Source organism: Peromyscus californicus, unplaced genomic scaffold (genome assembly GCF_007827085.1).
Source record: "Peromyscus californicus insignis strain IS unplaced genomic scaffold, ASM782708v3 Scaffold_4__1_contigs__length_199733344, whole genome shotgun sequence".
NCBI lineage: Eukaryota > Metazoa > Chordata > Mammalia > Rodentia > Cricetidae > Peromyscus > Peromyscus californicus.
The window spans coordinates 114,427,790-114,452,127 of record NW_026294562.1 but is presented as its reverse complement, the minus strand read 5'-3'; the positions used below and the strand labels follow the sequence as shown (position 1 = coordinate 114,452,127).

The 24,338-nt window shown below is 37.4% G+C and overlaps 1 protein-coding gene across 3 annotated transcripts in view; it reads left to right on the top strand.

The window, feature by feature from the left end:
- The window catches only part of Grm5 (glutamate metabotropic receptor 5), a 473,853-nt gene that overhangs the window by 414,379 nt on the left and 35,136 nt on the right, over positions 1-24,338 (top strand). For all 3 annotated transcript variants that reach the window (XM_052760517.1, XM_052760518.1, XM_052760516.1), the window contains exon 9: positions 4,568-5,507. In XM_052760517.1, coding sequence (XP_052616477.1) covers positions 4,568-5,507 — 940 coding nt within the window. The remainder of the gene's footprint in view (positions 1-4,567; positions 5,508-24,338) is intronic.

The window sequence follows — 24,338 nt, the reverse complement described above, 5'->3', positions numbered from 1 at the left end:
TAGTGGGCCTAATACTATTTCCCTCATGCCCTACCTCTCATTTCTAACGACCATCTAACTTCCTCACTATCCAACTTTAAGATACTTCATCTAATGAAAGCCATAAGCAAGGGTAGGATGTCCACAACTTGGATTTAGCATATGAGACATTCATTCATAAAGTGAATGAAAAGTCAACTTGAGAACCCTATCACAGAATTGTTGACCAAGAACAAAGCAGCAATTCTATAGAGCCATGCAAGTTGCATATTCAAAATACTATTTGTATACCACTCCTGGGCATATTCCCAAATGACTTCTCATACTCCCATGTAGGTACTTGCTCATTCTTGTTTATTGCTATTCTATTCACAATTGCAAGAAAGTGAAACCAGACTAGATGTCCATCAACAGATGAATGAATAATGAAAATGTGGCACATATATAAAATGTAATTTTACTCAACTCTTAACAAAAATTAAGATTTCAGAATAATTGATAAAACAAAAAATGAATATTAAGCAAAGTGACCAAGTCTCTGAAAGACAAAACTGTTTTCTCTCTCACATGCAGACCTTACGTGTTTTTATGTATATTCAAAAACTTTCAGCACTTATATGTATTTAATTAAGGGTAACAATAGATATGCTAAAGTGGGCAGGTGAAAACCTACACTATTTCAACACAAAGAAATGCAGACAAGTAAGGAATGCTGAGAGCAAGAGAAATAGTCTTCCACAGGGAAGAACATACTAATTGATTATCCAATATCAAAGGTCAGCCCTGAAAACATTCACACAAGTAGCACTATACAAACTGAGCAGATTGTATTTGTGCACTTATGAATCTCTCTCTCCTCTTTCTCTCTTCTCTCTTCTCTCTTCTCTCTCTCTCTCTCTCTCTCTCTCTCTCTCTCTCTCTCTCTCTCTCTCTCTCTCTCTCTCTGTATGTCCTTTCCCTCCTCTCTGTCTGTGAGACAATGAAAAAGATAGAATGGATTTGAAAGAGAGAAAGGATAGACTTATAAGAGGGTTTGAAGGGAGGAAAGGGAAAGGGGAAATGGTAGGATTATATAATGATCTCAAAAACTAAGAGAAATAATAAAGGGGGGCTATGAGAGGTATAGACTGTGACACTAGATAGGAGACCATGAGAAGAAAACAAGAGTTGTTAAGAAAGTGTAAGTCAGAGAGAATAAAGGTGAAAAGAAGGTTTCAGGGTAAAAAGATGAGAAGAAAACAAGAGTTGTTAAGAAAGTGTAAGTCAGAGAGAATAAAGGTGAAAAGAAGGTTTCAGGGTAAAAAGACACAAGGGAAGGGCAGATAGGAAAGAGTAGAGTAAGAGAAACAAAAAAATTTATTTGAAAAATGCCATAATGAAGCCTAATACTTTTAAAACAAAATATTTGCTTCCCTGCACAGTAATGACTCAAAACCTCCTACTTTTACAACCTTGAATTGTATTTTTGTTACACTCCTTAAATGATTAAGGTGCAATGTCTGCTGCTGGGAGCTCAAGATGTCATTTGTTGATAGTAACACTATAATGAGTCTAATACATTTGGGAAGAACAGTTACAAAAGTGTTTCATGCAATGGTGTTGCCATTAAGCTACACATAAAGCTCCCTGAATGGTTCACATTAAATGAAAATATATTCCTGTGAATGTATAAATTCAAGTAAATTTCAAATAATGACATCACATGAGAGCCACACCTTATGTATAGTTTCTCAACACATAAAACTAATGAGTTACCATTAGTTTCACACATGAGGCTAATGGATTGCACATGGACTGTTCATGAATCTATCTGACATAGAAATGCTGATTAATGTTATCTTATGCAAAGCATTGAGAAATTGGGATACTAATTTCATTTAGATAAAAGGCAATTAAGAACAGAATAGCAGAAAATTGCATATTTTTAAAACACTCTTAAGTTAAAACGCTCAAAATTTTCAGTTGCTTCTTTATGTGGTTGAAGAATCTCTGGTTTCTATACTACGTAGAATTTTTCCTATGTTAGAAATAACATGTGGACACTATAAATGCATGACCTAACATTGGAAAGAATCTTTACATAATTGTTATCAACAATGAAGTTCATTGTCAAATCACTGTCACAAATGCATTGTTCCATAAGATAAAGATAATAGTGATTAATTTTTCCTTTTGAAAGTATTTTATATAAGGGAAATCCTATAGATATAAACCAAAGGTCTATGACATACTAAAGTATCAAAGGTAGAATGTTTTGAACTCTTATTAATTAATGAATTAAATATTTTTTATTGAGACAGGATTTTATGTCTCTCAGGGGCTGCCCTCCAGCTGGCTATGTAGTTAAAGATGAGATTGAACTTCCTCACTCATGGGATTACAAGCATGTCCCACTATCCTCTGTTCATGTAGTACTAAGAAATGAAACTTAGTACTTTGTGTATTCTAAGAAAGCACTCTACCAACTGATCTGTAGCCTCAGCCCAGTTTTATTTTAATATATAAGTATTGTATGTGAATATAGGTGACTGAAAACATGGATACAGATCTCTACATTAGTAGTAAGATATATAGAATGAGATAAATATTTATGATTAAAGATGTATATAATAAAATATTAACTTTAGACTACTCACAAATCTTTAGATTAAAAGATCTTTTATTTTCTGTTCCATTCATTTTCCTGAAAATTTCATGATGCCATTTTTTTAATAGCTGAAAAATACTCCATTGTATAAATGTACAATTTTCGTTATCCATTCTTTGGTTTAGTAACATCTAGGTTATTCCCAATTTCTGGCTATTATGAATAGAGAGGCAATGAACATGGTTGACCAAGTGTCCCTGTGGTAAGGTGATACATTCTTTGGGTATTTTCCCAAGAGTGGTATAACTGAATATTGAGGTAGATCAATTCCCATCTTTCTGAGGAACTGCCACACTGATTTCCACAGTGGCTGTACAAGTTTGCACTCCCACCAGCAATGGAAGAATGTTTCCCTTGCTCCTCATACTGACCAGAATGAGCTGTCACTTGTGTTATTGATCTTAACCATTCTGGAAGGTGAAAGATGAAATCTCAAAGTAGTTTTGATTTACATTTTCTGATTGCTAAGCATATAGAACATTTCTTTAAGTGTTTTTTGGCCATTTGAAATTCCTCTATTGAAAATTCTCTGTTTAGATCGGTATCCCATTTTTCAGTTGGGTTATTTGGATTTTTGATGTCTAGTTTCTTGAGTTTTTTCTGTACTTTAAATATTAGCCTTCTATCAGATGTGGAGTTGGTGAAAATCTTTTCCCATTAGGTAGGCTGTTGCTTTGTCCAGTTGACGGTGTTCTTTGCCTTTCCAAAACTTTTCAGTTTCATGAGCTCCCACATATTATTAATTGTTCATTTTAGGGCCTGTGTTAACAGTGTTCTATTCAGATCTATACATTAGCAGTGAGGTAGGTATTTGTTTATAGTTAAAGATGTATATTTACTCATATTTACTTTGGAATAGTCACGAAATCTGTAAGTTAAAAGACCTTTTAAGACTCTAGAGAACACAAATACGTTTTCTAGTAGATGCAGTTTTACAAAGTGTGCAGGTGACCGCAGGCATACAACTCTGTTGAGCCTATAGTACTAAGGGCTAACTGTTTGAAACCTGAAATACTGATACATGAGGCAAGAAGAGGAGACGTATGGGGAAAAAAGGATCATTCCTTTCTATTTTCCAATTGTCTTTTAGTGTTTGTTTTTTGTTTGTTTGCTTGCTTAAAAATATCAAAAGTCTTTCTTTGTTTTTACTAGCATCCTCCCTTCTGTGACATCTAAAACAAAGGTATTTCTGAAAATCTTAGCTCATCCTTACCAGTGTTGGTCACCTTTCACAGATTTACTTTTAATGTCCTTTGACATGCATTAAAACACCTTAGATGACTCTGAAATAGTTTGCAACTTTGTCTACAGCTTGTATTTCATACATCAATAAAAGCATGTTTGAAATGCAGCCACACAAATCTTTCCAGGCCATTCTACACAGTTCACAATAGTACTTCCAGTCAACTTGAGGTTCTCTGACCTGCAAGCTGCCCCACCTGCCTGCTCTGCAGCCTCATCCAAGACTGTGCATCACACTATTGCACTGTAGTGTCCTTTCTTTTCTCCTTTTCTCACACGTAACCTATGTTCCCCAAATATACTCAGTTTCATGTTCTGTCATAAAGCATTTGCTAGTTCCTATTGTAGGGATCCTTGGTTGCTCCTGACTAAGAGTAAAGCCATAGCATTTCTCCATTGGCTTACCCCAGATGTAAGCAATTGTTTAAAAGATGCCAATTAATTTTTATGATGACAGGAAAAATGATTATCATCACTTAGTTTCAGAATGTAGGACAGCTCATATCAAACAGCATACACTTAACAATATTAATTTTTCTGAATGAATCTTTGAAGGAACAAATTGTATGAGAGATTGAAATTATAAAGGTAAATGAGAGACAGACTGAAATAATCAAAAGCAGCTGCTTGTAAATTGGGTGCTTGTATGCCAAATAAATTTATCTCCTTCATTTTCAATATGTTCCTATGTCTCTGCAGGTTGTGATCTGATCCCAGTACAGTATCTTCGCTGGGGTGACCCTGAGCCCATTGCAGCTGTGGTCTTCGCCTGTCTCGGTCTGCTGGCCACCCTGTTTGTTACTGTGATCTTCATCATCTATCGGGATACTCCAGTGGTCAAGTCCTCCAGCAGAGAGCTCTGCTACATTATCCTTGCCGGCATCTGCCTGGGCTACCTATGCACTTTCTGCCTCATTGCAAAGCCCAAGCAGATTTACTGCTATCTCCAGAGAATTGGCATCGGTCTCTCTCCAGCCATGAGCTATTCAGCCCTTGTAACCAAGACCAACCGTATTGCGAGGATCCTAGCTGGCAGCAAGAAGAAGATCTGTACCAAAAAGCCCAGATTCATGAGTGCCTGTGCTCAGTTAGTGATTGCCTTCATTCTCATCTGTATCCAGCTGGGCATTATTGTGGCCCTGTTTATCATGGAGCCTCCGGATATAATGCATGACTACCCAAGCATTCGAGAAGTCTACTTGATTTGTAACACCACCAATCTAGGGGTTGTCACTCCTCTTGGATACAATGGATTGTTGATTTTGAGCTGCACGTTCTACGCTTTCAAGACCAGAAATGTTCCTGCTAACTTTAACGAGGCCAAGTATATCGCCTTCACCATGTACACAACCTGCATCATATGGCTGGCCTTCGTGCCTATCTACTTTGGCAGCAACTACAAAATCATCACCATGTGTTTCTCAGTCAGCCTCAGTGCTACGGTGGCTCTGGGCTGCATGTTTGTGCCGAAGGTGTACATCATCCTAGCCAAACCGGAGAGAAATGTGCGCAGCGCCTTTACAACATCTACAGTGGTGCGCATGCATGTAGGGGATGGCAAGTCATCCTCTGCTGCCAGCAGATCCAGCAGCCTAGTCAATCTGTGGAAGAGGAGGGGCTCCTCTGGGGAAACACTAAGGTAACAGTTGTGAGGGTGTAGCAGGGCATGGCTGCTGGGGAAACTGCTGTGTTTGCTTTGGTCTTTCAATAAGGATGTCTGCATGACTCGGACTACAGGATGCAGGGTGCTTTAGGGTTTGAGACTTTCCCTAGTGTTTATTGTAGGATTGACTGAGTATTGTCCAGTTAAATAAGCTAGGGCTAAAAGCATAGAAGTGAAGATGACTAATAAAACAGTTACATCCTAAGGCAAGTTAGTTCAGATGGGTAGGGAGAACAGAGCTAGGTTATATTTTAGTTGAAATAGGCAAGTTAAACTCTTTACAGAGATATTTTAATAGCCTAAAAGGACAAAACAACACAATGCCTTTGCATGAAATTCTACTGAATTCGTTAGTTTCCCAGTTCTTTATTGCCTAGAGTTTCATCCCACCCCATGTTCAATATCATAAACAGCAGCTAATAAGTAACTGCAGTCTGTAAATGATCTGGAGTCAAAAGCCAATGTATAAGTGAATTTGAGTGTTATTCTTATAACTGTCCCCATAGATTCAAAATAGAAACCATGAGTCTTGAGAACAAATTCTAAGACATTAAAGTGTTACATGGATTGGTGATAGTTGGAAACAAGGAGGTACCATTCCATGAATTCTTATGAATTATAAGTAAAGTTTTCCACTATTTAGGAAGTGCCTACCAAAATGCTGATCAGGACATCTCTCCTGGAATTTCATAATCTTTCTAAAAACTGCATAAGGAAATGTAAGCTAAATAACTTTCAATTGAAAAGTGTTTTTCAAAATTAAGATAAATATCTAAATAATATTTCCTCTGGATGACTTTTCTGTCATCCCTGCTTATTCAAAGCATAAATGATATTGATGAATATGGAGTGTCTGCTGAGGTTTGAATGGACCTATAATATTTTTGGAGCTGTTTAGCCATGAAGCCTAATCTGTTAGAGTTATTAACTAGTACCTTTACCTCATTAAATTCTTTTCTAATTACTTTACATTTCTCATCTCTTCCCATGTAGGTTGTGGTAGACACTTGATAAACTAAGTTGTATCATTTCCTTCTTTGACAAATGCCAGAGAGTCTTGGTTTATACACAGAAGGCCTTCCATATATCTAACCTGCTCATATATTTCCTCCATGCCTTCCTGACACCTCTATCAAACACTCCTAAAACTTCTGCAAAATCAGCTTTTCAGATTGGCTAAGACATGTATTTTTCAGACTTTTCTTTCACCAGCCACTTTTTCAAATAAAAATTTTCTAGGGGAAAAATGATTTATAAGACAGACAAGCTGGCATGGGAAGGCAATTGTTTGCCTAGGTCTGAGTACCAAGAACTCAACAGGGAAGGCTCCTTACAAAGAAAGCATCTAGTGATGGCAAAGAATGCTGCGTAACCAGCTTTTCCTCTGTTTGGATGCTGACATTGTCATTTTGTCTCTGTACTGTATTGACTTCAGATGACTAATTGGGATCACTTCATATATATCATGGACTGTAAGGAATGGATACACATAGTAGGCACTTTAGTCAAAGTAACATATTGTTATGCTAGACAGCCCTGCTAGTAAATACTAGCAGCAGAAATTACTTAGCTGTACATCCTTTGCCAGGTTTTCTTAGCCTCTCTGAGACTCAGTTCCTCCTCTGATGAATGGAGATTGTGAAGTACAGCTGTTACTCAGTTTGAGGACTACATAACATATAATAAACACTTCTCAAGAAGTATTATTTTAATGAACTAAGTTATCAATTGCAAGTATTCTTCAATACCTGAAAGTCAGTTATATACACAAATAGGATGATATCAACAATTAAAAAGGCATCCAAAGTGCAGTGCAAGTTTGTGAAGACTCTGCTCTTTCCAGGCTTCACCATCTTGACATCATGCCAGATCGCTTAGCATATCTTGTTTCATACTTTGGTTAGAGCAAGCTCCCTGGAAGTGGAAACCTCATACCTTTCTGTAGATCCCTCTGTTCTTGGTGCCTAGCTGGACTCACAGTGGTACGCCACACATAGAAGCAGATCATTAGTGATGTGTTAGTGTATTTGATGAATCAATGAGTTTAGAATGGTAGTAATGTACTGAGGTTTAGTTTTTTTTTTGTCTTACAATTTGCATAGCACTTTGCAGTGATCATACCAATTTTCATAAGATTAAGCCTGCAGTATTCTGTGTTACAAATATCCCTCACAGGCCTATCACCACCAGTCTCAAATCAAGAAATGGATGGATTGTTTATCACATGTCTTGATACAGTGATACTGTTTCTCTATGATATTTTACTAATATTTTTAACTATCTCATTTCAACTTTTTTATTTAACTTTTTTTCATTTTATATACAATTCTTTATTCCCCATATCTCCCCTTCTCCTGATCCCCTTCACCTGCCCCATCCCATTCCCATCTCCTCCTCATACAGGGTAAGGCTTCCCTTGGGTAGTCAGCCCAGGTTGGCATACCAAGTTGGAGCAGGACCCCTCCCCTCTGCATGAAGGCTGAATAAGGCATCCTACCATAGGGGATGAGCTCTAAAAAGCCAGTTCCTGTACCCAGGATAAGTCCTGGTCCCATTGCCAGGGGCCCATAAAAACATCAAGCCATGCAACTTTCACCCACATTCAAAGAGCCTGGTGCCATCCCATGCAGGCTCCCCCGCTGTCAGCTGTCAGTCCAGAGTCCATGAGCTCCCACTAGCTTGGGTCAGCTATCGTTGTGGTTTTTCCCTTCATGATCCTGACCCCTCTTACTTCTATAATACCTCCTCTCTTTCTTCAACAGAACTCCAGGAGCTTGACCAAGTGCTTGGCTGTGGGTCTCTGCATCTGCTTGCATTAGTCACTGGATGTAGGTTCTATGATGACAATTAGGGTAGAACCAATCTGAGAACATGAGAAGGCTAGTAAAGATAACCAGGCTACAATCCATAACCCCAGAGAAGCTAGATAAAGAGGAGGACCCTAAGAGGAACATGCATGGATCACCCCAAAAGGGGAAAAGGTTAAGATATCCTGGGTAAACTGGGAAGGAGAGTAAAGAGGAGGGGATGAGGGGTAAAAACATGAGGGTTTGAGATGGCCTAGTTAGGACAGGGACGGAGAGGAGAGCAATGAAAGAGATATCTTGACAGAGTGAACCATTAAGGAGTTAGGGAGAAAACTGGAGCTAGGGAAATCCTCATGAACGCACAAGGTTGTCCCCAGCTAAGACTCCTAGCCATGGTGGAGAGGGTGCTTGAACTGTTTTTTTAAGTGATCAGAGATAGGATTTCGTGGCAATAAGTGTTTTTGATTTCCTTTCCAGAGCCATATTGTTCAGGATATTGAATCTGGAAGTCAGTACAATTAGGTGTTACAATCTCAAAATAAAATAAATAAAAATAGAGAAGTACTTTGAAGCAATTGCTGTTGCTTTATGCAACCTTAAAGAAAGCCTGGTCTGTCCATGTGATTATAGCTGAGACAGGCTACAATCTGATTATAGAGAGATTTTCTTTCTGCCACCAAATAGGATATGTGAGTTGGCATATGCTGTTGATGTGGAGAAAAAAGTCAGAGAAAGCTGTCATCCTCTTGCAGTGCATCCCATCCCTGCTGCTCTTTTCAAAATATAATCCTCAGTGAGGGCTGTGACCTCAAAGTCCTTTCCTCTTTTGTTCCTACCTGATCCTAAACTAAAATATTGCTCCTCTTTGATACAGAGTCAAAATGCTCAAAGCACTAAGGTACTATTTTTCACATTGTAAGAAACAACTCTAAGAATTTACGTCTCCTTCAAACCCCAATTTTGTAAAGGTCGGTGTGTTTCACATTGTCACACCAGAGTTTAGACAACAGGGAGCAAGTAAAAACGGTGCCTCTGATATTTTCATGTTTTCTTCTAAATTACTTCTATTATTTGTACTTTTCAGTGTCTGAATTCTGTCTTGTGGTATTGAGCTCATATGTTGGGGTTTAGGAAGGTCTTCAGTAGGTAACTAAAATCCCAAACATCAGGGATGAGCAGCTTTAGGGATGAGCAGCTCCTATCCTGGCCCCACTTTGCTCTGCACCATTCCATCTGGTTATGGAGACACCAGCTAATATTAGCCCAGGACTAGGTCTGAGTCATATTTCTCTATGTGATCTCTTTAGGTATATCTTCATCAGCAATCATCGAATCAGAACAACAATGGATGCCTCTCCATTTTAAAGAGAATGATAATTACATAGCATAGAACAAGGGATGTTGTAACAATTCAAAGTTTTCTATGATTGTTTCCTATTGTTAGTATACCCTCTTGGAGAAGGAACAGAGAGGGACCATACATGTTGAGCAGTATTCCACAAGGATCTATGCCTGGGTTTAAATATAGCATTATTAACTTGAATGAGGTATTTTAGTTTGTTTAATAAACTATGAAATAGGACATAATAATCCTAATTTTAAATAATAAGGTCCTATATTAATGTTTAGCAACAACACATAGAAATCAGTCAATAAATATAAAACATTTTAGAATTGCAAGGACCAATTTTAGATCCTCATAAACTGGTTCTACTTGTTAGAAAACATATTTGTCAGAATCCTGTAGAAATGGTCTTTATGTCTTACTAAACAAAACTTACTCAAATAGCTACCATAAAGTGAAAAGTAGCTTTTCATTGTCTGTAAAGGGAACTGGATGGGAAAAGTGTGTGGCAATTTTCACTGCATAAACTGATGAAATTTGTCTACAACAGAAAGTGGTAATACAAAGCAGTAATAATGGTTGGAGTAATTGAGAAGAATAAGGAGACTGGCAAAGAAGGAAGTAGTGGGAAAGAAATACAGTGATAATTTAAAGAGTATAAATCTGAGAAGTCTTCAGCTATTACCCATTTGCTATGTTCTGCCCACTTTACAGAATTTTTCATATATATTATTCACCTAACATTGATCTCATGAAATATGGCAAGTATCAGCACTCACCTTTTCCAATTTTCAAATTAAGGAACTTGAGGCTAAGCATCATTTGAATACTTCTCCATACCCTCATAACTTAGATGTGATGAGGCAGTTTTTAATTCGGGTCTTAGCTTGTCCTCACAAGAGTTGAGCATTTCCCAGTGAACCCTGTAAAATGTATCATGAAATTTTCTTTGGAAAACAAATTATTAGTCTTCCAAGCAATGCTTGAAAAAAATTTCTGTTCTTTGATTAGAGATAAATGCTGTCAAATCTTGTAAGATAAAAACCAATTGTTCATTAATTAACTCTTCCCAACCATTTTCTACTTGAAGTATAAAGGCCTTTTTATGGAAACAACCCTTATACACTTATGATTTGATTTGATCTACAAATCTCTCCAGTTTTTTTTTATTTGAAGAAAGTAAATGTGAGTATTGCTACAGAGTATCTGTAATTTATATGTCAAAGCATCGAATGATAAGCAAGACACTAATAGATGAAGCTGATCGTGTAAGTGACACCTACACAGCATCCGTGGCATCTGAGACAGATATAGCAAATGCATAAACTTTTGGTAAAAGGGTAAGTTTCTGGCCACAGTTTTATATCAAGAAAAGATCTGTTTTCTTAGAAAAAAAAGTGGGCAAAATTAACTTTGAAAGAAATTGGGAGGAGAAAGGAAAAATATAGCTTTACTCTGAGGTAACCCCATTTCTAAAGGCATATGGATACAAGGCAGAATCAGTCTGATCCTTCAGTGTGTTCTAAGGTGGAACAGCTGTCTGTAAACTACTGACAGATGCTGAAGAAGCAGGCAAAGCCATCTAAGATGATGCTTTCTCCCTACATTGGGATTTCTTGCTTTAAAGGCATGCATTATGGCCAGCTCTTGAATCTTGATGGGTAGACTTGGAATTAGCTGGCACACATCAGGGAAAATGCAGAAAAGAGGGGGTTTAGAGCCTCTTCAAACAACAACATGTGTCAAGAACACATTTAATAAGAGAAATATATATATATATATATATATATGAAATAGCACAGAGAAAACACTTGTAATAATTTATTCTACATAAAAACTTGTTAGCCTCTTCTAAGCAAATTCAAAAGAAAACTGACTTGTAAAGATAATTTGATAAATTCAAAAAGACAAATATCACATTTTCATTCATATGCAGAGTTTATAATACACATGCATATGTATGTACACACACATGTTGCTGGGTGCACACACACACACACACATACACACACTCACATATGTCTGAATATGGTTACAGAGTATCTGTAATTTATGTCATAACATTGACTATTAACCAAAACATCAGTATCAATAGAGGAGAGAGAGCAATTAAATTAGGAAGGTGATCATTAGGAGGAAGGCAGAACGGGAAAGGGTAATAAATGGGATGAATATGAGTAAAGTATATGGTATTCACACATAAAAATGTCATAATAAAACTAACTTTTCAAAGAGGGATGATTTCACAAACTCAGAAAGACAGTACCATATTTTTGCTCAGATGTACGCTCATGCTCAGAATTTACAACATTTCCATAGATGTGTAATGAGAAACATGGAAGATGATAGTCTATCAGGGTACATTTCATCAAGGAAACCAATGAAAGGGGAAGGAGGATCAGAGAGGGAAATGAAAGACTGGATGTGAGCAAAGTACACCTCATTCACATGTGAATTCATAGTGTGTTTATTCATAATGAAACTTCTTGTTTTTTTAAAGGGATAATTCCACAAAACCTAGACAGCACATCTAAACAAACTTTTAAGTATACATGCACACAAAATGATTTTGTATATGCAAAGGACAGCAATTGAACCCAAACTGACCAATTTCCAAATTTCTTCTCTGCTTTGGAAACTTCTTAAAAATAAGATAAATTTTTAAATCTTTAAACATCCTTTAATGTTAGGAAGAAATGGTATGCTAAAGGATTTGCCGTGGAAAACATCATGGCAGCCTACACAGAATACATGCATAAGGTTGTCTAAAGAATGGTTTATGGTCAGTGAGAAGGAGCAAGGGGAGTCAGCTTGTACCTTTGGTGGTGGAGTGAGAATTGCTTGGAGCTCTGAGTACATAAGGAAAAAGCACGGCTCATTCTGACTGATCCAGCACTTTTCTGGTTTCCCTAGAGCACAAAGGAAAAGGCCCAGAGTCAGTCATTCAACTCACCAAAATAGCAAAGGGAGAATCTTATTTAAATAGGGATGAGTCACTATAGGTTTTTTTTTGGTTTTTTTTAATAGAAACATGCTATTTATGCCATCAATGTATAGAGGTCCCTGTGATTAACATTTTGGTTCTAGACACTAATTTCACACATGACATGGTGCAGCATCAAATCATTGTCAAGGGGATAACGCCAGGCTTCCATTTAAGTCCTTCACTTCAGCTACAAATTGACAAATGAATGTAAAACCAGTCCTGATTTAAATAAATCATTAAAGCTGTTAAATCTGAAGTTCTAGGTCTGTAAGATTGTCAATTTCCAGGGACATGGAATTGAGGTCCTAAGATTCAGTGAGCCTTTCATAGCTAAATTAGTAGAAGAGAAAAACCCTCCCTAGGAATTATGGTCAAGTTGCAGTATCATTAGTATTGTTGCTGCTAACTTAATTTTAGAAACTATCACTTTCCACTTTTGTTTTAATTAACTAATTAACTTTGCTTTGATTAACATTGTTATGAGAGCTTACTTAGGCTATCTACTAAACCAACTATTATCTCATGCACATCCATTGACCAAATTAAACGTGCCTGGAATTCCAATACACTCCAATCATTATCAGAGCTTGAATGGTCCCAATTGCTTAGAGTTCATTAAGGGGTTATTAGTCTGTGTGAAATGATGTGTGTGCTATTTCTCTCTCTTTAGAGTCTTTGACTATTCTGTCTCTCTGGATCCTTTTATTTTCCTAGGCAAAGATTCTCTTAAAAAAAAAAACAAATCAGATTAAATCAGGTCACTTAGGTTCCCTCATCTGGATTCTTAGAACATTTGTGCATTTCACACACATTCTTAACACCAGTTCATCTTACTTATTCATGTCTTTACTGAGACTGATCATTATCAGGATCTGTGTGAGGTTCTATAGCACACATGCAATGTTTAGTACATCACACAATCTTTTTACATCTGTTAAATGCTGTCTTGAATATATTTATATTTTCCTCAGTGCCTGACCCATAGCAATGCCCCATAGAGTATGCATACAGGATGGGTTGATCATGAGTCTGTTAGGCAGCAGATCTCAAGGCTCATATAGCACACAGCATTCACATGTGAGGATTCATAATGAAACCTGTTGTTTAAAACAAAACAAAAAGGTGATTTGATAAAACCTAGACAGCACATCTTGTAAGTACACATACACATGAAGTGATTTAGTACATGCAAAGGACAGCAGCTGAACCAAATGTGCCCAGTTTCCAAACGTCTCAGCTTAGGAAATTTCTTAAAAGTAAAACTTTATTTCCAGCACAGTAGAGAAAATCTATTCACTCTGTTGGCCTCATTGCCAAGATTTTAGATAAAAACACTTGGTCCTTAAAATGTAAGAAGCATCTCAAAAATCACACTTCTCTTGAGTACCTACTCTGCAGTCATAATCCTTTCACATCCTGAGGATTCAGAGATCAAAGCAAACTAAACAAAACAAACACAGAAACAAGAAATGCATCCTTGGGCTTATCTTAATCTCTTGAAGGACACAGACTGGAAACAAATGAATTCAGTGACATGATGGAGTGCTGTGATAGGAGTCTATGTTAAACAAGGGTGAACAAAGGTAAGCTTTGTGAGAAACTGGGTCTCTAAATGAGGAGTTCAATCTGTAAGTTTAATTCAGGGAGGTTCTGCACATTAGAACCCAGACTCTTCCCCCTGGGTACTGTAAGACAGTCCCTAAGTATTTTCAGCTGTCAGGATATCTTCCAAGAGCTGCTCCTTCCCTCATCAGATGGCTTTGCTTGTAACCACTCTCTGCCTGACCTCTTCCTAATCCCCTTGTTTTCAGACTTCTAGCTGAGATGGACAGGGAAAGGAAGCAGTTCTTGTTTTCTCAAGAGCCAAGCCTCAGAGAATCATCAGTCTTCAAACTTCCCCAGTGTCCTATCCTTAGCTCCATCCATCAAACACTCAATAACTTTACTTGTCAAACAAATCTCTCATGACCATTTTCCCCTCTCCATTCCCAATCAATACATAGGTGTCCTCCACCTCTTCTCTCTCCTGGAAAACAGTAAAATTCTTGTGTGCTAACAGTGGATTGCTTCATCTTTCATACACTAGCACACACTGATCAATTATTTTATGACAATTACTATTCTAAATTATTTAATATATCTCATTAGATACTCACAGGATTTTAAATTTTATTAACATTCAGAAAATTTGCATAGTATTTAGTGGTAGAAATTATTATTCTTGGTTCATAGATAAGAGAATAATCATAAGTAGGTGAATAAAAGCAAAGTAAAGCCTTTAGTTGGTGAATTAATAGGTAGTGGAACAAAAATTTTGATTCAAACCCAGGGACACAAGTATTCAAAGTCCTTTTCTATTCAAATAAAGCCTCTCTGATAGTCATTTTCTCAACCACATATCACATTTTTTTCTGTAATTATTATTCAATAAGATCATGGCAAATGTAGTTCTGCCTTATGTGATACTTATTTATAGTCTCTGAAATGAATAGTGTATGGACAGTCAAGTTGACATCATGGAACAACTCATCCTGTTCATGTCTCTAATGCTTTAAGCTGGAATTGCTGTGTTGTGGTTAAGCGGGTCTTGCCTTAAAGAGTACATTCTAATCCTAGCTCCAACCCTTAAAATGTGGAGCTATAGAGCAAACATTTAAACTCTTTGAGACTCTACAACACAAGAACAGAAATACTTACCTCACAGGGTGTCTATGTGGTATTGATTATGTCCCAAATTCCAAAGTCATCCAAAGTCAGCTTCCTCCTCATAATTATAGAGTTATCCTAGCTCAGGTCCACCCACTACACAGCTCAGGAGACATAATGGGAAAGAAGATTCCACAGCTTCATTCTTCAAGAAGTCAATTCCACAAGAACATTTAAGTTCAGAAGGGGCTAGATTTATTAGTGAATCATTGCTCAATTGTAGGGATTCATGATCCTCCAAATCTCCATTGCATTCTTTGGTGGTAGGTTTAAGAAGTGTTATCTAGGTGTTTATTTTTGTTTGTTTCTCTGTTTTTTGTTTGCTTGGTTGTTTTCTTCTTCTTCTTCTTCTTCTTCTTCTTCTTCTTCTTCTTCTTCTTCTTCTTCTTCTTCTTCTTCTCCTTCTCCTTCTCCTTCTCCTTCTCCTTCTCCTTCTCCTTCTCCTTCTCCTTCTCCTTCTCCTTCTCCTCCTCCTCCTCCTCCTTCTCCTTCTCCTCCTCCTCCTCCTCCTCCTCCTCCTTCTCCTCCTCCTCCTCCTTCTCCTCCTCCTCCTCCTCCTCCTCCTCCTCCTCCTCCTCCTCCTCCTCCTTCTTCTTCTTCTTTTTGGGGGGCAGGTGATCTCTCTTTAGACCTTAATGTGGTTTTGGGTTTTTAGCCAATTTTCAATTTTGTGTTGTAGTTCTGTTGGTATATTTATAGTCCTTCATAGTAAGTATGATTTTAGCTTGTGGAATTATTGTAGTTAAGTGTGTAGGGATTAAATAATGACTTGATGGAGGAACTCCTATGCTCCCACAACATGAAGCTCCCTGGTGAGGCAAGTATATGCCTACATTGTTCACTTTGGCTTAATAAAATAAATGAATAAGAAATTGAGAAACATAGTCACAATTTCTCTCCTGTTCACAGGTTTCCTTGATGCCTCTTCTATTGTCTTCTGTCACAATGGCCACTTCAAATTGTGAATGTTGCCAGAAAATGTGATTCCCAGTTGTTGAGTTAAAGTGGCACAGAGAAAAATGCAAACTAATGATGCCGTTTTCTTTTATTTATCCATGTGCGTTTCTTAGTACAAGCTTTAAAAAGAGAAAGGCCATGGCTGCAAACAAACATTGAATCCATCACTGACCTTGTTCTTCCAAAATAAACAAGAACTCAAAACCAAAGCACAATAAATATAATAAAGTTCCCAATTTAAAAAATTAATTAGAAGAAGCATTTATTAAGCAGGTCAGATATCATTATTTCATGGAATCAAGTCCCTAAGCCAAGAGTTTCTGATTTAGTATGTCTGAGGTGATGGGAAGTGTTGCTGGTTGTTTTGTTTGTTGGTTTACTTTTGTTTCTTGTCAACTTAATACAAGTTGGTGTTATTTGGTAAGAGGGAACCTCAAATGACAAAATGCCTCCAACCCATTGGCCTGTGGGAAAGTCTGTGGAGCATTTTCTTCATTATTGATAGATGTAAAAGGACCTAGTCCACCATGGACAGGGCTATTCTGAGCAGGTAGTACTGAACTACATAAAAGGTAAGCTTGGCACGCTATAGAAAGCAAACCAGCAAGCAGTGTTCCTCCACAGTGTCTACTTCAGTTCCTGTCTCTCGGTTCCTGCCTTTCCTTCTCTAGTTGCTTTTGATAACAATGTTTATCACAGCAACAGAAATCTGACTAGGATGAGTTGGGACCAGAAAGTCTATATATCGAATAAACTCCCAAGTGATGCTGAGAGTTCTGGTTTAAGAATAATTTCATAGCCAGGCATGGTGGCCCATGCCTTTAAACCCAGCACTATGGAGGCAGATTTCTGTGAGTTTGAGGCTAGCCTGGTCTGCAAAGTGAGTTGCAGGACAGCCAGAGCTACATACAAAGACCCTGTCTCAAACAAAACAAAAGCAAGCACAAAAGAAACAAAAAGAATCATTTCATAGCTGTCCTTCCAAAGCTATGAACAAAAATACTTGTTGTTTTTATTTATTATCTGCCTTAAAAGAGAGGTTGTGTGGTCTGTTCAACATTACAGAGCTGGCCAGGAGCACAAATGAGACTCAAACTCAAGGATAGCTGAATCCAAATGCTGCAGTCCTTCTACAGTAGCATGACTGACAAGCTGTCAAGATATATCAAGTGGGTAATTTTTCCCACCATTTGTTCTCTTTTAGGAATTTTGTTTAAGTTTAAGTTCATTACCTGCTCACCTGAGGATAACATAATAACTCTTATTTTTAAAAGGCTTGATGTTGGTTAAATTAAGTGCATTTTCCACTCTGCCCTTCAGAGAAGTTTCAGTTTATCTCCACTTTCTGAATGAGGAGCATACCCTTTTGCTTCACTAGAACTAATGTCCAAATTAAGAGAGAAGTTGTCATTCTATATTCAGATTCAAGTAAATCACTTTATCAACACTAAATGGAAGTGTATGGCTAACTAGCAGGGAGTGTGAAAATGCATGAGGAAATAATTTGGTTAGAATCTCTGTGTGGTCAAAATATATTTCGATAAAAACTACACCTGAAGCAAGCTGTATTTTTCTTGATTTGACAAAATATCTGAAAAGAAGCAGCAGCATGAAGGAAAGGTCTATTTTGGTTTACAGATCAGGGGATACAATCCATCATTGTCTAGAAGACATAGCAAGCAAGGTAGCGGGAGGCTGACTGCTCACACTGTGTCATAGTTAGGGTTACTATTGCTGTGATGAAACACCATGACCACAAACAATTTGGGGAGGAAAGGTTTTATTTCACTCACAGTTCCATATAACAACAGTTCACCATCAAAAGCAGTGAGTGCAGGAACTCAAGCAGGGCAGGGACCTGAAGGCAGGTCATGGAGGGGTGCTACTTACTGGCTTGCTTCCTATGGCTTGTTCAGCCTGCTTTCTTATACAACCCAGGATCAAGTGCCCAGAGGTTGTACCATCATCAATGGGCTGGGTCTTCTCACATCTATTATTAATCAAGAAGATGCCCCACAGACTTGTGACCATGAACCAAACTGATTGAAACAATTCCACACTTTCCATCTTAACTTTCCTCTTTGCTGTATCCTAACATTTTTACTCTGTAGCCCTGCAGGGTCTTAGAAAGAAAGTGTAAAGAGCAGGACCAACTTACTCTATTGATGAGAGTTAATATTACCAGTCAGCGCATTCTACTAGAGAAAAATCAATCATGACATTGGTTGATTTGGGCACCTCTGCCAGGGGTCCTCTATCCACTAGGTACAAGGCCATGAGTGGGAATGGACCAGGTCAAAATTAAACTTTACCGCTCAATGGACAGAGATCACATTTTTCCAGGACAGTAAAGGAGCCAATTGTTCTAACCTGAAAGACAAGAAAGCAGTTGTTTTCTTTTCATTGAATTATGAAATGCAAAGGGAAAAGATGACTCAACATCCTTGTACAAGAGAAATCTAACTTTAATATTTGCTTTAATCTAAAGTATGTGAAATATCTGATGGCACTTGAGGAAAACTGAGCAAACCGACTTCAGTGAAGAACTTTAAAAGGTACATTTGCAGAATGCTAATATAAACCAGAGTAAAGCAGACTCAGGCTTCTGATATCTTTCCTGGTCTTTTTTCACCTTCAAACTCCAAATCCCTGCATCAAAGCACATGTTATCTAATTTCCCCTTGGACATTTCCAGAAGCTTTCATTTAATTGTATTCACTGTGCAGACACTGCTTTGCGATGGCATCTCCAGGGAGAAGAGTGCCAGACATAAAGGGAGTTGCGAGCTGAAAGGAGCAGACAGCCTTTAAACTCCAGGGCATTTCTGACCATCCTTAGTGATTCTAGTGAAGCAGCAGACCTTATGTGTCAACTGTTTATAGACTCTCTTCCTCTCCTTCTCTCCTCCCTCCCATATACAACCTGCCTTCCAACTCAACCTCCCAGCCCTTAGCATTCCACTGCTTTCCTGGCCATTAGATGGCAAACTGAAGATTCTCTGGGCAGCTTCCATGAGAGAGTATATGTGCTCAAACTATGCAGAGCTGTATGTATCCCTGGTGGAGGACTGCCAATGTGGGCTTTTTCCGAGTTTTATATTAACTGAGGCAATTTTTCTCACAAGCAATGATAATAGTGGACATGTTAGTTCCCAGATATGCACCAATCAAAGAAGGTTCCTAATGTACACACCAAAATTTTACCTATTGGTTTTGCCATCATAATAGCATGATATTTCCACACCTGTGGAAACAGCAGGTCATACTACAGCTGGAAAAAGTCAGCATCATTTCCATGAAGACTAATACTTTATTTAAAAATATTAATCTTAATCTTAAACATCAGCATAGAGTCTGGCCTAAATAGCCTTCAAATTCTCATTTTTAATGATAGAAATCTCTTTCAAATTCCATAGGTCATACTTCAAGTGTTTGTTCCCAGAATCAAACTGTTATTTAATATCTTTTAATTACTGGTAACAGTGCATACTCTCTCTTCAATATAACAACCTAAGATGAACACACTTCAGTGCATTATGCTGATGACTGCTTTACAGAGATGAGAAACTTTATCAAAGTGGCAAATGGCTAAACTGGAGTTTGAATTCTGCTGATAAAGTTGAGAGTGTTGGCTTTAAAACTTCAGTAAAAGCCAAGGCTCTCTCTGAGGCTAGCACTGTGGAATAAGAAGTAAATCTGTTGAGCCACTTTTCCTATCAACTCACTTCCCAAGAGGAACAAAGTCTGGTGAAAAAAGAAGACAGCCTTTACTAGTCATAGAAAATGATATGAAGCATTGTATACTTGAATGCTCAATATAAGTAAGAAGTAACTAGAATCAGTTAGTGGTTGCTAAATGAAAAAGAGATGGTGTTTGATAGTTCCTACAACTATTGCTCTATTTAAAATCAGTCTCTAAGATACTCAGTCAAAAGTTTAAATATGTCCAACCTATAGGAGGGGAGGTGGAGTGTCATGGGCAGGGCAAAGGTGATAGATGAGTAGCATAAGGCTGATGGTAGTTCCTAGCACAATGAATATGTTTAGTGCTTCATAAACATTCACTGAATCATTAAAATAAGCTGTATGATGGTCAGCATTAGCAATCCCATGTACAAATTAGGAAACAGAAAGATGATGAATTTAGGTAAACTGCCCAAGATCATATCACTCAAAGTGTTAGACCTCGAGTTCACAGTCAAGCAATATGACTCTGAGGTCTTAGCCATGGCTACCAGAGATTAAAACACTGTGGTTTTGTTAATAAAGATAGTGAAGTCTTTGCAGGAATAAATAGAAGGCTGATATCAAGAATGGTATCGGAGAAGCTATCATTGAAGCTATCAGTTATATTTTAACTGAGTATCCCCTTCGACCATCTCAGTCAACAGACGAATGATTTATTGCCCCCTTCTCCTTCTGCTCTTTATTACCATCCAGCTCATGTCCAAAAGTGACCCGAGCTGTTCATGAAAGCAAACACACAGCAGGAGGACATGTTAAATTCATTGCAGACAACACCAGCTGGAAAAGAACTAGTAGAGATGGCCAACCATTTTCTTGAGGACAAACCAATTAAGCATGGGCTTTCACTCCCGTCTGTTATAATTTTCCTGTATTTACTTTTAATCAATAGAGACTATTTTTAATATTATTCCTTAAAATGAGTAAAACTCCAGGAGCTAGAAGATATGGCTCAGTGGTTGAGATTACTCATTGGTCTCTCCCAGGAAAACTGAGTTCAGTTCCCATTACCCACATAAGGCAGCTTACCACTTCCTATAACTTCAGCTCCAGGAATTCAAAAGCCTCTGGCCCCTGAAGACACCTGCACTTACATGCACATATCCATTCAGAGACATGCACATACCCATACACAGACACACACATACATAATACACACATATAAAATAAAACAATATTTTAAAATGTTTTTAAATTTTTCATTCACAATTAATGTATCATTTCTATCCCCCCCCACCTCTCCAACTCCATGTCCCCTTGACCCCCTCTCAAGTTCATTACCTCTGCTTTAATTATGCAATTAATGGGTACTGACAGGAGAATCAGTCTTCTTTAGGGACCAGCTCCCTGATAGGTTATCCAATACCAAGTGATCAGCCCCTAAACATATACATATACAGGCAACAATAAATTGACTCAATGGGCTGTATTTATAAATCTTTTTAAAATAAAGAAATGCAAATTTTAATGTGGAAGACTCTAGAGGGTGTATTTTCAAAGTGATCAATTAGAGTTATAAATCAACAACAATTTCCTAAATACTCATTTCGTGCAAATATTTAAGTAAAGTTTCAGAATGACTTGACAGTGTGAATCATTTTAATATATAAAGCATGTCAACAGAAGAAACTATTTTGATCCAAAAGTTAAAAAAAAATCTTCTTTTCTAGATCTCATAGCTGAATTTTTTTTCATGTATACCTTCTCTGGATAAAAGCTACAATTGGAACCCAATTTCTCAAGCTTGTGTCATTGCTGACATTTCAATTCCCCTGACCCTTCAAATCCAGCCAGTCATTTCTCACACCTGTTTTATCTTCTTTAGTGTATTCTCATTGATATTACCAAGGACTGTGTCCTCAAAACACTCTGTTATCATGACTGACATGATCTGCATTGTCTTACCAACCCTCAATGTCCCAACACTAGCCTTCCTCTTGGAAGCCCCCAGACACATACAACCTGACAGTGCCAAACTGCACCAGTTGCAGAGACACACCAACCACAGCCATCTCTTTGCTTGCTGTGCTTGTGCCCATAAATAAATTATCCCCTCTGCCTTTACCAATGCTTGCTTTTCATCTCTTCAGTTTTCAGTCTGGAAAACACACTCTCACCCTCCAATTCCTAGCCCAAATGTTAAAATTATTTTATAAATTATCTGTACATAAGGCTTTCTAAATCCCTTCAGGTAGAACTCATCAGATTTTATTGTATTGTTAATTTAATTTTTTTTTTTAGTTGCTGGGCACATAAAACCATACCTAGTGTCAGCTATATGGATGGGTAAAGCAAGAAGATTTCATGAGTCCAAAACTTCAAGACATGATTATACAATGTAGTAAGGCCCTATATTTAAAGAATGCACATAATTTTGCTTGTTCTCCGAGTAGATTATGATAATACAATACATGTAAAAAATGGTAAGATTCGGGTGCCATGCATTAGATTATGTGTTTCCCTACCATATTAAATTGTGAGCTGTTTTAGGCATTGTCTTCCTGCTCTCCATCACCAGCAATGAGAAAGTGTCTACTTTTGGAAATTTCTCTCATAAATATGTGTTCAGTGACCAGCAGTGATTCACTTCTCTAGTATCTTAGTAAATAACTCCTGGTGGTGAATCTGTACTAAATTGTAGCTCATTTTTTCAAAAGAATAAGTCATGCTTTATTTTTGAATTAATTAGCTGATAGTTATTCTTTCACTATTTCATAAATATATAAAATATATTTTACTACATTCCTCTGTATCATTCTCTATTATGTATCCCCGTTGCCCTAATTCTTGCTTACCACTTCCTCCAAGTACACCATTTAAACATATTTCCATCTGCCTCTGGACCTGTAAAAGGAAATGCAAAGATTTAGATCTTGTAGTTATAGTCTTATAGATAATATACTTAAGGTATTTTATTTTGAAAGGAAAAAAGCTTTAAAATGATTAATTGAAAGATTTGGCTTTGTGATAATTGAACTATCTTTGTGGAGATATAATGTCTGGCTGATCTTGATGGATTACATATAAAGCACTCTCTTTATAAAATGAATCAGTGTTCCTGAATACTGTGATTACAGTGAATTTTAATTTGTATGTGATATTATTGGTCTCATTCATTACTATCTAAATTTGATTAAAACATTTTTCATTAATTGATGGAAGTTGAATAGATGGTAAGGTAAACTGGGAGTCATTTTTTTCTTTCTTTTGAAACACTCAATATCTTTAGAAATATTTGTTTTGGGGCTTAGTCTGGTGACTTATGCCTTTAATCCCAGCACTCTGGAGGCAAAAGTAGGCAGAGCTCTGAGTTCAAGGCCAGCCTGGTCTACAAAACAAGTTCCAGGATAACCAGGGCTACATAGAGAAACCCAATCTCAGAAAGAAAGAAAGAAAGAAAGAAAGAAAGAAAGAAAGAAAGAAAGAAAGAAAGAAAGAAAGAAAGAAAGAAAGAAAGAAAGGAAGGAAGGAAGGAAGGAAGGAAGGAAGGAAGGAAGGAAGGAAGGAAGAAAAAGGAAAAAAAATTTAACTAGTGCATCATGGAAATGGCTTAGGTGTGACATGTCTGGAGCATGCAGTCATGTCTCTTTCAGAACATAAAACTTCAAGTGAGAGAAAAGTAAGTCTCAGGCATAATTATTCAAGTTACCAATTCTGTCTTTCCCTTGAGCTCCACTTCTTCGGTACAGATAGAAAAGACAAACTAGGGGAAATAGGCAATCTCTTTCTCTAGCTTTCTGCATAAATTATCTTTCTTTAATCATCCAGCCATCCTTTTCCTGTTTAATTTTCTGTATCACGTTTCCCAGACCTCCCCACTTGCATACAAAGCATTCCATAGTTCTTGTATTTTGTTAGGTGGTAAGAGTTGTGCTGTACTTGGTGACTAGTACAAAAACAAAGGAAAAGGGGCTAAGGAGGTGATTCCATTAGTAAAGTGCTTGCCACAGAAGCAAGAGGACTTGAATTCAGACCCCATCACCCATGTGAAAATCTGGCCATGACAGTGTGAACCTGTGATCCCAATGATAGGGAGGCAGAGACAGAAGCATCCAAGTGACACGCCTCTCTTATTTCAACAATGCCATCCCTCCTATCTTCCTAGCTTTTTTAAGATTCATCTTGTGCAGCTCTTAAGTATAAAATGTCTTCATAAAATAGACTGCTGATATGAACCTCAAACAGTCCTCATACTTGGCTTTCTACAAAGCATCTATTGATCATGGAAACCATCCTCATCCATGTCACCTCTACCATCTTATG